Source organism: Ornithodoros turicata, chromosome 7 (genome assembly GCF_037126465.1).
Source record: "Ornithodoros turicata isolate Travis chromosome 7, ASM3712646v1, whole genome shotgun sequence".
In the NCBI taxonomy this organism is placed as follows: domain Eukaryota; kingdom Metazoa; phylum Arthropoda; class Arachnida; order Ixodida; family Argasidae; genus Ornithodoros; species Ornithodoros turicata.
Window position 1 is genome coordinate 43,313,620 of NC_088207.1, and position 16,375 is coordinate 43,329,994.

Here is a 16,375-nt window from a genome sequence, read left to right on the forward strand (position 1 = left end):
TACAACAAGCATAGGTGCATGCAGACATTCTCCTTCCAACGTATCCCTTTCAGAAAGGCCACAATCACGTACAAGAATAAAAAAAAGAAAAAAAGAAGAGGTTAGCACACGTCGCTGCTGCACCTTTCTTTCGAGCCTTCGCTTCTTCCACGGCTGACTCGGAATTTACTCGAAATACCCAGTCGCAGGGTGAAAGGCATCGCCTCTAGCGGGAACAAAACTCGCCCATCGAAGCACCACTTGAGCTTCTGAACAACCTGGCGCTCCAGCAGCTTTCTCGTGCAGCTCACTAGTCTAAGTGAGGGTAACTGCCAATTGGAGCTATTCCCGACTTCAGCAGAGGAACAACAAGCACGTTACTGCTTCCGAGTTGCGGCTAATTGTAGTCCTGCCAAAACTTGCTAAATGAGCTGAGTAACGACCTATGACCTGCTAATCCACTTTGCCAAGAGCTGTATACGAAATATCGTCTGGATCAGGAAAGGGCCGAACCTGAGAGATACCAGAGCATGCATTTCCAAATTCTAGCACCAGGAAGCCCCAGGCGAATCGTTCACCAGGGCAACCGCTTCAATTCAGCTTGCGATGATGATGGCACCTTCTGAAAGCCTCGTACACGAGGCTTTCAGAAAGGAGGTTCATTTCAGCAAGGCGGTCGCCCACTATCCCATGGGATAGTGGATACGTCGGATACGTCCCGGAAGCTTCCTCTGGCTACAAATGGTAGGCCGCCAATCCTAGGGCCAGGGGCGGATTGGGACGGCCCACAAGTTGGCTCACAGCGCCACTTTCCGTGTGGTGGTGGTGGTGGTACTACTGAAAGTGAACTGCAAGCTGTCGAAAATGGCTCGAAGAATCATTGTCGTAGGATTCGCGACAGACGTAATGGAAGAAGAAAGGTCGTATAAGAATTTCCCCCAGCAATTGTTATTTATTTGCCCGCTTTTTGGCTGCGAACGACACGAACGCTATGTACTGCCCTGACGACCATACGTGACCACCGCACACGTCGAAAAACTGAACTGTGAACTCACTCGCGGTCGTAGGAGACCACTACCTGAGACAGCCGCGTCTAGCTCTAGACACGGCGTCACACCATCTTGTTTTTGCTCGACGTTCACGGTTTTGCTTCTTCAGCGCAATATCTTCCTCTCTGTTACCAGCAAAGCACGAGAAACGACTCCGCTGTCAGAGCAGTCCACTCCACAATGCTTCCATTCATCACAACCCCGATAGCGCAGTGCTGCCGAGCATCACGCAGTATCAGCAAAATGATGACGTACACAACCCTAGGTAAATATAAAACTGAGACACGGCTCCGTAACACAGCTGCAGGTTGGCCTTCGTAACTACAAAGAAATTTCTGTCCGCAGCTCCAGTCCGAGTCTCCGATGGACACGAGATGGGTGAGGGTGCAATTCGTACAAACTACGGTCCTGGTGAGTGCACGCATGACTTTTATTGAGTTAAGTAGGTCGCAAATGTGTGAATTTCTGGTGTAGGCTGGACGGAGAGAAGAAATTTAGTAATTTCTGGTGTACAACACAGGCGTTATGCGTTGGAGAAAGTTTCAAGAAAGACGCAGTAAGGTTATTTGCCGCTGCGCGGAGTTTTTATGCATCGGAGTTTTTCACGGAACATAGCTTCTAAGCAGATGTCGCGGAACAGGAGGTCTCAAGCCTTGGTGTACCCGCATGACATACGTGAATCGTGGCATGTTAAAAAAAAAAAAAAGAAAGAAAAGGAAAAAAAAAAGAGCGAATGATAGACGACGAGCACGAATGCACAAATAGCTTGAAAATAGAGAAGGGCATTCCGAGGTAGCGAACTGGTGCAAGTCTTCTTCAATACCGACTATGTGGGATCGGACTTTGGTGGCTTGGAGCAAACACTGCGTTCGTGATGCCTGCCGCAGGTGTCAAGCATTCGCACGTCGACCAAGTACTAGTACCAACACATTTCATCATCATCATCTTCTTCTTCTTCACGGCCATTAAAACACAATCAGGCACATAGTCGCTTCTGCTGCTAGACATTCAACTTTCGTGCGGTTCAATACGACTTTAATTTACGATTCCTAGCTACATGCGGTTGGGACGTACCCGAGGGCTGCCGGTGAACGTTTAAGTGGAATTCTCTCCTATATGAAATCACCGTGAAATCACAAGAACGCTCCAAGACACTCAACTCAGTAGCGACTACCCCATGACGCACGACGTGCTCATCAAATAGCTCACGTGTTCTGCAAAAGACAGCTGCGCTCGATCTGCATTATTGTACACTTGTCTCACAGCTGTGATCCATTTCCCTAGTGACACAGTTACATTTTAGAAACATGTTACAGATTTGATGCTGAGAATCCTTTGAATTGAATGATAGCCCACTGCCATCGTTCAACTGAAGTATGCAACTGGGTATTGTGGGGCTTGTGTTGTGTTTGCCCTTCTACGTGTCATCCATTATAGAACGTTACATAAGAATCCTACAGGCTTTTTTTTTTTTTCGTCGACAGCTTTGGCTCGGAGATATCGCACGAGGCACGCATGCGATGCGTAAACGGGAGTGCCTTTGCGTGGTGTGCACGTAGAGTATTGAATTTCTCATTAGGGCTCAACGACTTTAACGCGATAAGTAGAAGAATCTACCTCGTTAGTATAGTGTGCGCATATCAGAAGACGAAGCAACCGTGAACTGACGTCTTTGACGCGGCCGTGGTGCACGTTGTGTGTTGGAGGTACGTCCCAATGCTGCTGACGCAGATGCATCACGCTTCGGACTGAGGCTATGAAAGTGGGTCATTATGTAATGCTGGGAAGAGGCTGCGACAGTGACATAGTACCCCACTGTTTCGCTTGTATGGCAAACGTGCCGGAAGTACAACAACAACAATCACGTTTTCGACATATACCAGACGCCTTGGGATTATAATGACCACAGACCATATATTTATTTCGAGAACCGACGGAACTGACAAACTGGTTGACAGCTAATTTCTTAACGGTACAAGGAATACATTCTTCTCTCCTTTGGAATGTCTTTTCGCGGAAGGTTGGAGTGGAACACGAAGATCCATGACATCCATCGTGGAATAGCACCAAAGTGCCGGTATACACTAGAAGTTCGATACTACCAAGACTCAAACAGTCTCGACAATATCCTGCAGATCTCTCAACGCAAGAGAGTTTACTTAATGTGTCCTCGAAATCATTAGATAAAGGTGAAGTGGGACAAAAGGAAGAAAAGTGCACGCAAACATTTCACATACTGTAAGACCCACTATTTCCGCGGCCCCTAAATTTCGCGAGTTGTGACCGGAAGACAAAAATCGGATTCCCAAAGGTCCCCATTGTTGAAACTGACACGCCTCGACCTGCACCCGGAATTCGCGAAAATTATGGGCTCGCGAAAATAAAGGGTTTTACAGTATTTAAGCAAAATGCGCGTTGGTAAAGCAGGTGCCGCTAGGAGATGTGGTATGTCACTCACAGTAACTCCTAATAATCGCTGTAATAGCTACTTCACAATTCGTTAAGTGTAGTAGCTCAAGCCGCCCACGTAAGCGTCCGTCACAAGCAGGTCCGTTACACCAGCTCAAGCTGAAAGCTGAAGGATAAGTTGCTGCAGAAATATGACGTCGTGTGGTTTCCTAAAAAGAAAAGAAAAATATTCACTTTTTTTTTCGCACGTTCCACTCTTTTAGACCGACGAAATGCATCTCGTCATATATACTAATATGATTGGGACCCCAATGTATACCCCTTTTGATATTCCTATATACTATGCGATGCCAACGTGAAGAATTAAAATGTCACGTGGCACACAAAATTCAACGGAAGCCGTATATACATTCATCCACTATTTCTTCATCATTGTTCTATTGAGATGACTTCTTTTTTGTAGGCGATACTTATGTGGCACAGTTTGCAGAAAGCCCTCGGCGAAAGTAAGTGACATCTTCTCTGTCGTATACTCGTCGTGCCATAAACTAAATACGTGTGAAAGTTGCGCAGCAGTTAATTAACTTAAAAATTACGGCAGGCTACTTTTTGGTCTTCCACATTGCAGCAGCGGTAAACACTCAGTACACGCCGTTCTATTGCCCAACGATACCTGCAAATCACGTCCGGCAAACATTTGGACACAGTCGATTGGCGTAGCTTTCTTTCTTTTTTTTTTTTAAGTTCTTGGCAAGAACTGAAAGAAAGAAAGAAAGAGAGAGAGAGAGAGAGAGAGAGAGAGATGTGCGAATGGGTAAGAGAGGCCTACAGGTTCGCACTGACCATGGCGACGGTTGAATCTGAATGAATTAACGGCTTTATTTTCCACAATAATCTATTGCAGGAGCCAAGCAAGTCATGGCTTGACGGGCGCTCATTTAACAATTCAACTTCATTTAACGATTCGACTCAGAGCTGGCTAGCTTAACTAACTTCGATTTTCATAACAGTTTATTTTTAAGATATATAGACCGATAGACCGATGTGATTGATACCATATTGATGCTTTTCTACGAACGGTCGCAGCATATGTAGCCATACTAGCCATTGTCATTCTTTTTTTTTTTCTCTCATTCTTAAAGGTAATGTCCTCCCATTGCAACGGGTTTACCTCACTCCTGAATCCCCTGTGGCATACATCGAAAGTCCGAACTACCCCGATGCACTCTACCCAGCCAACACGCAAAAGCAGTACCACGTCGAGGTAAATACTCGCGCGGTCATTCTGTATTGCTGATATGAATAGTGTTCAATGTATATCTTATTCATAGACTACGAGATAAGCAAAACGTGTGTGTTGCCTAGGCATTCATACATTCACAAGTTGCACGTATATGACCTTAATTTCTTAACGACGCGTAAAGGCAGTAATGCCCGATCCTGTCAGACAAGCCACAGTTCGAATCCTTGTAAGCTTCGAGATGTTCCTCATGGAGAAGAGTCACTTCTGCTACAAGGATGGCTTGGACATCGTCGATAGATTCGGACAACTCATGGCGTAAGTGCGAAGTCTTTTACTATCTATAGTTCTTTCCTATCCGGCGTTATCTCCACTTGGCTCTCCTTTAGGTACTGTGGTCCGCAAGCGGGAAGGACGCTCTTGACGGACGACGGCACAGTGCGCATGCGCATGTACACAGACGGCGAGACCCAGGACCGGGGATTCCGAATTAGAGTGAAGCTCTACGAGTCTCCCTGCAGTCAAACTTTTAAACGAAAACAGTCGGGCCTCATCAAGTCGCCTGATTATCCGTACAGCTATGGGGCGCACAGACTTTGCCTCTGGAGGATAGAGGTACTGCAACCTACTATGACTCGTTAAACTAGCTTCCACATGCTATAGGCAGCAGCAGTTGTCGTGTACAAACCACGACCTACTAGATTATAACGACCATGTCATAGGCACCCCTTCCCAGTGCCGCATTTGCAAGCTGAACGGTGGCGCTACTAACCGGCCCGGTTTCTGCTTACTCGATTGCTGCAATACTCAGTACTATACTGTAGTACTATACTGCAGTACTTTAGCTGACCTTAGTATTTTTGTACAGACGGTGGATGTCCCACGGGAGACACTTCTTTGTAAAGTTGATTGTCATCATCGTTCTACGCGTTTTCATAGGAGCTGTTGCTGTCGTCTGCTATGGTAGATCTCGCGGGCCTATGAGTAGCGCCCCTAGCAGATTGTGCGGACGGCGTTCCTCATATAGGGTTTGCCGATTATGACATGGTCGTTATAATCTAGTCGGTCGTGGTACAAACAGAAACATTACGTTGCCTCTAGTCAGCACAGCGTTGTTTGCCCTTTTCTATGCAAGGCACCTCGAGGAAAAGTCGTGCGGCTCAGATTCGACGGGTGGTTCGACATACGGAGTGAGGACCACGAGACCTGCCTCATGGACTACCTCGCCGTTAGTCGCACTGGGAACTTCAGCACGGACATTCACAGGTATATGACACGAGTTACGCAACGCTGCTTGTCAAACCAACTCAGCAAAAGGCATGTAATTATTGCGTTCCGTTCCCGACGACCAGGATGTGTGGACAGACCAGGCCGACACGGATCACATCAAAGGGCAACGCTATTGAAATAAAATTCTTCAGCGATTGCTGCGAAGAGGGACGTGGATTTCAAATCCGGTACGACATCGTGGAACCCGGTGCGTTGCGGCGAGTTTCTAGTCTTTACGGTAGAATACGGGACATGTTTGATCTAGAATAAAAGCATTTCCAACGGTACAGATTCTTCGATGCGATGAAATGGGGGAGACGTACGGTAATCATGTTCCGCATGCGACACCCTTGTCTGACATCGACAGCTGGCGCGGTTTATCCGGTCTGGAATCTCCGTTGCACGATTGTTCCTTTCGACTAATAAAGACGTACTGCGTAGCGGGCCGTTTACGTGTCTATTCGTCGGAAGAAACAATCTTGCAATACCTGTAGATTTCAGACAGGATTAAACGCAAGCTGTCGATTCCAGACAAGTATGTCGCAAGCAGTACGTGGATGAAAGCGATTGCTTCGTCAACACCTGCGTTGTGTTCGACAGACTCAGTCGGGGCGACGCCGACTGTCCGACCGACAGTCTGCAGCCGGGATATTCGCATGCTTGACACTGTACGTGCGACGATCGGGCTCGGACTTATATTTTTCCCGTTTATGTGCTGCTTGCGACGTACTTGTCTGAAATCAACAGCTCGCGGTTTATCCTGTGTGAAATCTCCAGGTGCTGCAAGGTTGCTTCTTCCGACTGGTAGACTCGTATGGCATACTGCTCATCCTCAAACACAGTAGTGGTACAGCTCCTACAGGGGCGGTCAAGCGAATACAGTCTGCTGTAGTTCTGAATGAAGATGTCAGACAAGTGTGTCGCAAGCAGTACTTTCCGACTTTGCACTACGGCCTCACCACTTGTTGCTAACACAATGTGTAACGTTCGTGTCCCGCTGCCACACTGTTTGGCCAGCACATCACGCAATGGGGGTAACCTCGCCGAATGTCCTGACTGTTGCGGTAGTACAGGGAGCGTTCCAAGGAATGCTGCTGAAGGAAATTAACTCCCATGCTCTTGGGTGGTGGGTAGTTCTGCGGGGAAAATCCCAGAGCAAGAAAGATTGCACGTTTCTCACCACGTCAGTTTCCCCTTCCCCTTGATGCAGCGAGCCCTCAATTCAGATCAGTTAACCGCACCTTCTTCAATGGCCTCACCCCCTAAGTCGTTCCCGCACCTTCCCGCCTTCCTCAGTCACCTCAGAAGTCACCTTCCCGCACTTCGCTGCCAATCTTTCACCAATCAGAGCGAAATAGCCGTCATCAGATTGGATAACGACTTGCTTTATGATAAATAAGCACATATATACTTGTACTTATTGTTTATTCCAAGAACACACACAGTGTTGACGTTGGTTCACGCTCGCCTGAATATAATATGTAAATGACGTTACGGTGTAGGTTTGATATAACACGTTTCTCGTTGTAGTTCGAGTTACTCCCACGCCTATGACGCACTACACGGCTCCACCAACTTGCAGTAAGTTGAGCTTGGTTCCGTTCGCAATGCGCAACGAAATAGTTAATCGATCTCTTGATTTAGGTGAATCAAAATGTGGGCAAGCGAACATCGTGACTGCAAGAATTGTCGGAGGGGGAGAGTACAATGAGCACAAATACCCGTGGCTGGTGCGTATACAATTGCCAATACAAACTATAAATAGTGAAATGTGACGGGATTATTGGTTTGATAGCCGCACAATAAGCAGATATATGCACAGAACAAATGATCATAAACGCACGATCAACATTTCAGTTGTAGGAAAATTCATTAAACGTTTCAGTTAAGTAGCTATACTATAATAAATTTCGCATCACTTTGTTTTCCGAGTTTGCTGCTCCAAGTGCACGATGAGGGTCCACACAAGGTTACACGGACGCGGACGTGAACCTATGTGTTTCATGCTAGACACAACCTGAAAGCAGAACGTGATTAAGGTTCAGTACGAATACTTGGAAACCAAAGTGAATACGAGAGAGTAGCCGATGCTTCAAATGGTATTTAGGGTAACAAAACGGAAGCGTTCCATGGGTTCACTGGATAGTAGGGCGACGTTGTACCTCAATGTGTCCAAGAACTAACCTGACTGTGAGAGTGTGAGTGGGACAGAGATGACCGACCATGCTATCTGAAGGACGAAACGAGGAACAGTTAGTACTGGTGTGGTAAGCTCTAGTAACATAAAGTGCGCCACCGTAGGTGTCCTCAGGCGAAAGGCCCCAAGGTGCTCAAAAAGGGTCATGCGGAATGGGAAAGGCAGCAGGAAGAACTTGTGAAACTGAACATGATACAGAAACAAACAGACGAACAAAGAGTAATAGCAATATTGAGTAGGAAAAAAAAGTATTTAAAATACAGGACGTCACTTCGTAGAAAGCACTTGACGTGGAGTACCTTGAGTGCGGCGGAGACCACCAGGGATGAACGTTTCCTGCCTGCTGAACACACCAAACGTGCAGAAGTGCCTGCCAGCTGTGGCTGTCAGATCATTTCTGCATGGCATTAAAAAATCGACGGGAAGATAACACTGTGGTGCCATACAAGGGTCGCTTAACTAGCAAATAAGGCCGTAGCGAATAACACCACGCAAACCAAGAAGGATTCAATGGAAGTGGTGGACCCAAGCATCTGCATTTGGGAAAGCTCATGGTGGTTTGCCGCCGTCTTCAAGTGCGTTGAAACGTTGAAACAGACAGCTGGGCCAGATGCAGGAAGAGCCGATATTCTCGTTCGCGATCAGTCTTATTCTTGAGCTGGACATCAAAACAGGAAATCCATCCTGGGTGAAAGCCCGGGCAAATGTCTAAGGCAGGAACCGCCCCGATGCATCGCGACAACCGCTCCGTGGCTGTTTGGGTACACTTGTAGCCGTAGGGGGAAGGTAAGAGGGGATGTAGTTAAAGATTCGTATCGAAATGTGTCCAGAGGCAGAACAGTCTGCTTTCATATCGTGGATGATTGACACGGAGAGCATGTGCGCTCCCTGTCACGAATGTCCGGCCGCAACGGGTCCTATCCGTAACGGGTGCCCATCAGATACTGGGTGGTATAAACACCACCTAGATATAGAAGACCTGCTGAATGTCTTCTCTCACTCCTTCGCCTGTTGGATAATGAAGTCGAGGTGTCGTCTGCTCCAGCCAATCGGGCAGACGGTTTCAAACACAAGCCTGCTATGGCTACCACTGGCTTCCCACGCGGCTTGTCTCCATTGCTACGGTCGCAGAACGCACGTGGTGACTGGCGGACCTTTAATGACTGCGTCACGTCGTTCAAGCGACCAGGCTTTGTTTATCTAGATGGCGTTGGTAGTACGCTCTCCTAGGGAAACCTTATGCGCAATACTATGTCAAGAAGCTCATTTGATATCGGACTGCTCTGTTCAGGTAGCGATCATGAACCAATACGACGAGTTCATCTGCACAGGGAGCCTCATCAGTCAGAGACATGTTCTGACGGCAGCTCATTGCTGTCACAAGTACGTATACGTGGCCTAGTACTCGGAACATAGATTACACTTACTTCTATTGCGTACATAGCAAACTCAAATGCCAAACGAAGCAGTGAAATGATTACATCAAATATTTTTACGAAGCATCCAGGTCTCTCATCACATGTACCTTACAGGCAAAGGGAACTGTACGTTAGACTAGGTGTACACCACTTGGACGACCAACCATCACGGCACATCGCCCAGTGCATCATACATCCTGGCTATAAGAGGCTAAACTACGTCAACGACATCGCTGTCATCTCACTTCGACAGCGCGTCACCCCAGACTCCTTCGTCCGTCCCGTTTGCCTGCCCATCGCGGAAGACGACGACAAAATCGGGAAGAATGGGGTCATCGCTGGTTGGGGCAGAGAAGCGGAAGGTAAGCGTCTGCTGTAGGATACTGGGTTGTAGGAGACTGGGAGATACCCGGGATCGAATCCCGGTGCCGGCTGTGCTGTATGGGGTTTTCCTTAGACGCTGTCAGACATATGTCGGCACAGTTCCCTAGAAGACTGCCCAGGATGCACATTCCTCCCACAGCGTTAGTCGTGACGTTGCCCACCCCAGTGACGTCGACAATGGTGAGCTCTTTCAGCACCAGCACCACCGTAGGACACTGAAGGATGCTTCATCCAGTTCAGCCTCTGGTTGTACTAAACGTTGCCTTCAAGAGTTATGGACTAGATCGTCCTGCAGCTTGCATAAATGAGCCGCTCCAGCACGAAGCGGGAAGTAGCACAAGTTGCTGAAACTTTGAAAAGCTCATATCGACGCTGCGGTAGGTCCTAAGCCTTCTTCAGGACAAATGGCTCGTTTGCTACTTTCAATATTCTTACTTTCCGTGGGTCATTTAGTTTTACTTGTTTCGTTTGTCGCTGAACGCTTCTAGACCTGTGGAATGAAGGCAGGACGGCGAGCGTCGCATACGGACGCAGAAAGACACGTTTTAATGAAATAGATTCAAGTAGACACACGTCAGGCAGACACAAAGCCTGTATGTACTTGAAAAAGCTATGGCGACAAGGAGATGCCGACAAGGCGACAACCCTATGGTATTGCAAGTACCTTCATTTTTTTCTTGTTCCAGGAGGAAAAGACAGAGCAACACCCAAGGAAGCCAACGTACCGTTTGTCTCCAATGCCGAATGCGTAAAAAAGTACGGGCCCGTCATACTCGATTCCAATATATGTGCCGGAGGTAACATGGAAGACGCGTGCCAGGTGAGAACGACGTTACTTATCATCAAACAAAGGAGTCTTGGAGGCAAGCGAGCTCGAGTAATGGATTTGTAGGCAGCATGCTCCTGGGTAATGAGGAGAAAACCGGAGAAACCACGAAGGGACAAGTGTCAAAGTTAACGAGTCTTGTCCGTTCCTCCTGTCTCAGTTTTTCTCCTCACAAAGAAAATGCTACCTACATAATATTTATCACGTTGACATATCCAAACATATAGTGCAAGACGACACGGTAAAGGTAACTCTGTATCTTCATGTTGCGATTCAGGGTGACAGTGGAGGACCGCTTATGTCTCCCTGGCACGTGGACGGCAAATACGTACAAGTGGGCGTCGTGTCCACGGGCATCGGCTGTGGCAGAGATGGATTTCCCGGAATCTACTCGCGGGTGTCTAAGTATCGCGGTTTCATCAGCAATATCACGCAAGAACCATGGTGCTCGATTGATGGCGACGACAAACAACCGATGACATTCATGGAGAGAGGTTAGTTTCAGCACCATCACCAGCACGTTACCACAGCAATTGCACAGAACTGTGATTGTCTACTGCACCTTGCGAAGGCGTATTCATGGGCACATTTGGTAGGTTTCTTTTAATGTGCACTAGTCCCGAAATAAGAGATGTAAGCCTTCAGAATCTACCATGTATCCTGATAACGACTGTAGGCCTTAGTATGCAGTAGGACAAACTTCGAACGAGACTTGTGCAGCGGACGCCACATTTGCTTAAATAACAGAAATCCACTACGTCCGCCACTCAATCAATGCCACTTGTAAATACGCTCTCTTTACTGTTTGTTAAGAGTCCTTTCCCGTGACTGGAGTGGAAGTCTCTCCTGAGGTCACCAGCAACTACACCACGCTTGAATCAGAGCTGAACACTGAACACGCTGCTGCTCCTGCGCTCACTGCTCAGCATGCTGCTTCTGCTACCTGCACTGTAAAGCTGCTTCCTTTCCTTCTAATCAGCCATTTCTTTCTGTTCGTGTACAAAGCCTCTTGTCGATATGACGAGAGCACATGAGTCAAGTCTTGTTTCATGGGCGGCTATAATGGATCTTGCTTGGCTAGCTTTGCCACATCCTTGCTTATGCTTTTGTTGATGTATGCTTGTGACGTATATTCGTAAAAACAATGATCGTATCAGATAAGGTTTAGTTCCTCTTTGTCTAGCCAACGCTTCTAAGTCAAACACGAAGAGGTATTACGAGAGACAAACTAGTCAAATGGAGTGCAAATGCAACGTTGCATTGTATTGCCGGTGCCAAAAAGTTTTAATAAACGTCGTTATTACGTACTGTGGCTTATTATGTGTCATTCATATATATGCTATATAATTCGCGAGGAATGTAGGCTTTTTTTCTTTTCTTCTTGTAAATGTAGGTCAGTTTAGGCATGAATAACGGTGCGTAAAATAATTTCGCCTTTTTCCGCCACATAAAGTGTAGAACACTTACATGACATTTTTGTACTTGCCAATTTCTCGGTTCACGACAGCTATTCAAGGTATCCGCGGTGAAGGCGTTTTCGGACGAGGAATCTAATCAACATACTATTGGCAACAATGAACGCGTTCTTGGACCTTGTATGATGAACAAAGTTAGTCCTGCTCAGGTTGCGGCATTCCAACTGTGCGACGCAGCAAAAGGATCGTTGGAGGAAGCACTGTTCCAAACACAAAGTATCCCTGGCTGGTATGTACCCCAATACTTGATGCACCCGCGAATGAACTGTGAATAAGCACCCTTGACACAATGTGACCGCTATGGTTATTTTTTTCTGCGCTGTAGACAAATTGAACTGTGGGCCATTGCTAAAACGATATACACAATGCCGAAGGCGCAGTCAAATTTAGTAGAAGTAAGCATGTAGTAGTAAGAGCTAGTGCCAGCTAGTAACAAGGCACCGCATCTTAAATACTGACTCCCATGGGCCAGGTCAGCAAACAGACGGCCCCAACACACTGAATGTCCTCTGGACGTACGAATAACGTCCTAACGGATTCTCACGCCCGATATATATCTGAATGACATCCATCGGACATACGAATTCGCTACGACATTATTCGTACGTCCAGAGGATATTCGTTGTTGAGGGGGTGTCGTATACTGTGTGCAGAGGAATTCATCTTGTGTTCTTTTTTTTTCTTCTCCCATTTCCTCGTCCTTGAAGCAACAAAAGTCGGCTAGAATTTCCTCTAATAATTGCATTGCAGTCAATTTCTTAGGCTAGCATTGTGTACGAGGACGAGTCGATCGGCACAGGGTCCTACATCGGCCGGGGCTTCGTCCTAACATCAGCCAGCGCGGTGGTAACGGCGTAAGTCAAAATAAATGAAAGACCAGAGTTCATGGAATGGAACGGAGGAAGAGTGAAATTATCCAACGCTTCTGCAGCTTGACGCACGAGAGGAACCCTCTTGCCGTGGAGCTCCTGGGACAGCGCATTCCAGTGCAGCGGGCATACCTCCACGAGCTGTACTCATTTCCCCACCACGACCTAGCACTACTTTACCTGTCACATCGAACGGAAGACTTCGTTCCGATATGCATCGTGAACGAAAGTGAACAACACCAAACTGGAGACAACGTCACGGTAGTAGGACGAAGAAACGCAAGTAAAACATACTAAACGGCACGGTTTCATACAGACATTATACCACAGTGACCGCTGAAATACGTGTGCTTTACTCTAGGTACAAATTCCCCAGAGACTAGCCTATTGCAAGAGATGAAAGCAGAAGTAGTTAGCCAAGATTACTGCAACCACTATTATGAAGGAAAGGTTACCGAAGGCATGCTGTGTGGCTTGGGAGACGGCGAGGATATATGCGACGTAAGCGCACATCCTATCCCACCTTTAACTGCGTGGACTGCACATTGCCAACGACACTAGATAAGGAAAAGCTGATTGGTTAAACGACGTGACGTAGTAACTAAGGGCGCGCCAATCACGATCGTGTATGCTTTCAGCAGCCGTAACTATGGAGGTGTAGCAGCCAGTAGCAGCCATATTAATGAAGACGCGACATCACACTGTCTCCTCCTTTCCTCCTCTCACTCCTTCCCACGTAGACATATCAAGTCAGGCTGACAGCCAATCGCCGCAGACGATTTCAAACAAAGGCATTATGTGGCTACCAGTGGCTTGCCATGCGGCCAATTGCGGCTGGTCTCCATACCTACGGCCGCCGAAAGCACGACCGTAATTGGCGGACTCTTAAGTGTTACGTCACGTCGTTTAAGCTATCAGACTTTGTTTCGAGATGGTGTTGGCGTTACGCACTCCAGGATGTGTGTGACGTCGCTCTGCTGCCGACCAATTGGAAATAGATTTCAGTGTCCTTTCTCGTATGTAGAGAGCGCGGCATGCGCAGTCCACGTAGCATGGAGGTCAGAGTCCAATCGGCTATATAACTGACTGGTATACAACTGACGTTTTAGGGAGACGGTGGTGCACCTGCAATGACCACGGCTCCTGACGGTCGGCGAATTCTGGTAGCCGTTGCCTCATCCGGCTCCCGTTATGGTTGTGCCGTCCAAAACGTACCGAGCATCTACACGAGTGTCTTTCATCACAGAGACTGGATATACAGCGTAACTGAACGTGAACATGAATGAGGCGATTCCAATGCCATGGACGCACCAGACGCACAAGGAATAAATGTTTTTGTAATATATTTCGATCCGTTAACTTTCTATCACTGCAAGCTGCCTGCGCGATTGTAATGTGCTATTCACGTGGACAGCTTCAAGAGATGAAGACCAGTGAAGAAGAAATTGCAAAGGGCATTCCAATGTCATGGCGCTAAAGACGTATGTCCTGTTCCTGACTCTCTTGCTGTTCTCCACAATCGCAGTCGCGATACAGAAGGTTCCAGAAAACTACCCCCTTGGAAGAGGTAATCAGTTTGAACGCTATAGTTTTGCGTGGCTTTCAGTCAGAACAGAGAAAATGGAAGCATTATTTCGCTCTGCATCGTATAAAAAGTAAATAAAAACTGTATTCGACGCGCAGAGCGAAGATCTCGGTTCAGTTTGAAAGACATGGAAGGAGATGGTAAGTTATACATGTGCCACTAGTTCGCAAGAGGTAAGCAACTCTTTGAAGGATTCGATAAACGACGCCTGTGCAACTCAGTCAGGGTGTCTACCAAACGGTAGCCTTCAAATTACGGGTTTTCACTGTCTATTTCAAGCGTATTCCATGACCAAACCAGAGGGAACTTGGTACTTGCGCGTACGTCTTCGTAGATGTCACTAATAAAACAAGACAATTTATTCACCTTCAACAGAGTACAAATACACGTTTCTCATTACAGCAAGAGAACAACTTTCTTTTCTCCAACAAGGAGTCCTCGTACTGTGCTTCACTAATGACACTCGTCTCTTTCTCTCTTTTTTCTTTCGTTCAAGGATAATATTAGTGAGGCTCCCAATACTTTTCTATCTTTGAGCTTGTCGTATTAACGAACTGTAACCAGCGGCAACGTTGCCGCGACGTGGTCGCTCAACCGCACTCACCAGCACACACAGGTCGCTGCGTATCGTCATTGGCACTTGTCAACGATTTTCCCCGAGTTCAACTACTTTTTGGCAACTTCCCTGACAATTCCCGGTTTTACATGTTGGTAGACATCCGATCAATATTTGCAGAAAGAGTGTTTCTTTATCAGAGGCAACACTCTCGCTCAACAGTTCTGGAAGTCGCGAAGGCTGAAACTCTGTGGAAATGCCCCCATTCAGAGGCAACAATTTAGCTGAATTGTATTGCCCCGACCGCGCGAACTACATAGGTGTACTTCGCGGTACGCTCTCAATACCAAAAGGAAATTCCTTCTGCAGTATGCTTTTCTTTCTAGTGAGACAATTAAGCCCCCCCCCCCCTTTTTTTTTTGTTGCAGAGTGTTGCGCAATAAGTAACTGTAGCGCGCGAGAAAGGTCTTTGATGTACACACTCTCTAGAACCCCTCCCCTCCTTCAGAGAGACAGAAAGTGAATGAGGAATGCTGACGTCACTCCGTAACGTGGAGAGCCCGCAAGTAGCGCCGCGCCGCGTAGGCAGCAGACGAATTTTCAGTGTCAAATGAGATCTCCCGGCTGCTTGGTGATGCTACGTAACAGGAACCTGATTACGTCACGCTAAGAGATCGGGCCGGCGCTCCAAAGCCACGCCGTACCGCTCATGGCTCATATTTCAAGTTTTCGTTTTCTGCCAATGTGACAAGACACTGTATAACGAAAATACAAAGCATGGTTGCCTTCTCCTGCCTGATGGGCCATGCAGGGTTTCTGGTAATGCTAAATGTCACTTCCTTACGCCTTTACACATAAACTGGGCTCACAGACCTCACTTACATTACTTTCAGGTTTTAGGAAAGCCCAAGTGTTCAGGCGCCTGCGGAAGAAGCCTTTGTACACCGAAGTGGCTGCCAACCTTGTCATTGACGCTATAACGTACGTGAAAGACTGAACTAGGGGTCGATCACATTACTGTCAAAACAATTCTGACGCTTCCAGTTATAATTTCTGCTCTAAACAAATGCGAATTAAAATAGTTTTAACCAAGACAGTCGGTACAAAGCATGGCCATTG

General features: G+C 47.1%; 2 protein-coding genes across 11 annotated transcripts in view; one reads left to right on the plus strand and one right to left on the minus strand.

Annotated features, from left to right (window-relative positions):
• Nucleotides 1-1,300: 1,300 nt before the first annotated feature.
• LOC135401170 (ovochymase-2-like) lies at nucleotides 1,301-16,352 on the plus strand. Of its 4 annotated transcripts, XM_064633413.1 has the most exons (20): nucleotides 1,301-1,439; nucleotides 3,901-3,943; nucleotides 4,580-4,701; nucleotides 4,862-4,995; nucleotides 5,067-5,292; nucleotides 5,813-5,943; nucleotides 6,030-6,154; nucleotides 7,477-7,527; nucleotides 7,591-7,676; nucleotides 9,435-9,526; nucleotides 9,676-9,923; nucleotides 10,632-10,765; nucleotides 11,049-11,265; nucleotides 12,396-12,475; nucleotides 13,009-13,100; nucleotides 13,178-13,398; nucleotides 13,477-13,616; nucleotides 14,225-14,682; nucleotides 14,799-14,840; nucleotides 16,150-16,352. In XM_064633413.1, the coding sequence occupies exons 1-18, from the start codon at nucleotides 1,392-1,394 to the stop codon at nucleotides 14,399-14,401; spliced, it is 2,367 nt and encodes a 788-aa protein (XP_064489483.1). In that variant the 5' UTR covers nucleotides 1,301-1,391; the 3' UTR covers nucleotides 14,402-14,682; nucleotides 14,799-14,840; nucleotides 16,150-16,352. The 4 variants fall into 4 exon arrangements, with proteins under 4 accessions (XP_064489483.1, XP_064489484.1, XP_064489486.1 ...); XM_064633414.1 differs by lacking the exons at nucleotides 14,799-14,840; nucleotides 16,150-16,352 and having other exon boundaries at nucleotides 1,303-1,439; nucleotides 13,178-13,394; nucleotides 14,225-14,341; XM_064633416.1 differs by lacking the exons at nucleotides 13,477-13,616; nucleotides 14,225-14,682; nucleotides 14,799-14,840; nucleotides 16,150-16,352 and having other exon boundaries at nucleotides 1,305-1,439; nucleotides 12,997-13,290.
• LOC135401169 (S1 RNA-binding domain-containing protein 1-like) overlaps nucleotides 2,923-16,375 on the minus strand; it is a 209,641-nt gene continuing 196,188 nt past the window's right edge. For all 7 annotated transcript variants that reach the window (XR_010424737.1, XR_010424741.1, XR_010424739.1 and 4 more), the window contains one exon: nucleotides 2,923-3,646. The gene's annotated coding sequence lies outside the window, so the exon portion shown is untranslated. The remainder of the gene's footprint in view (nucleotides 3,647-16,375) is intronic.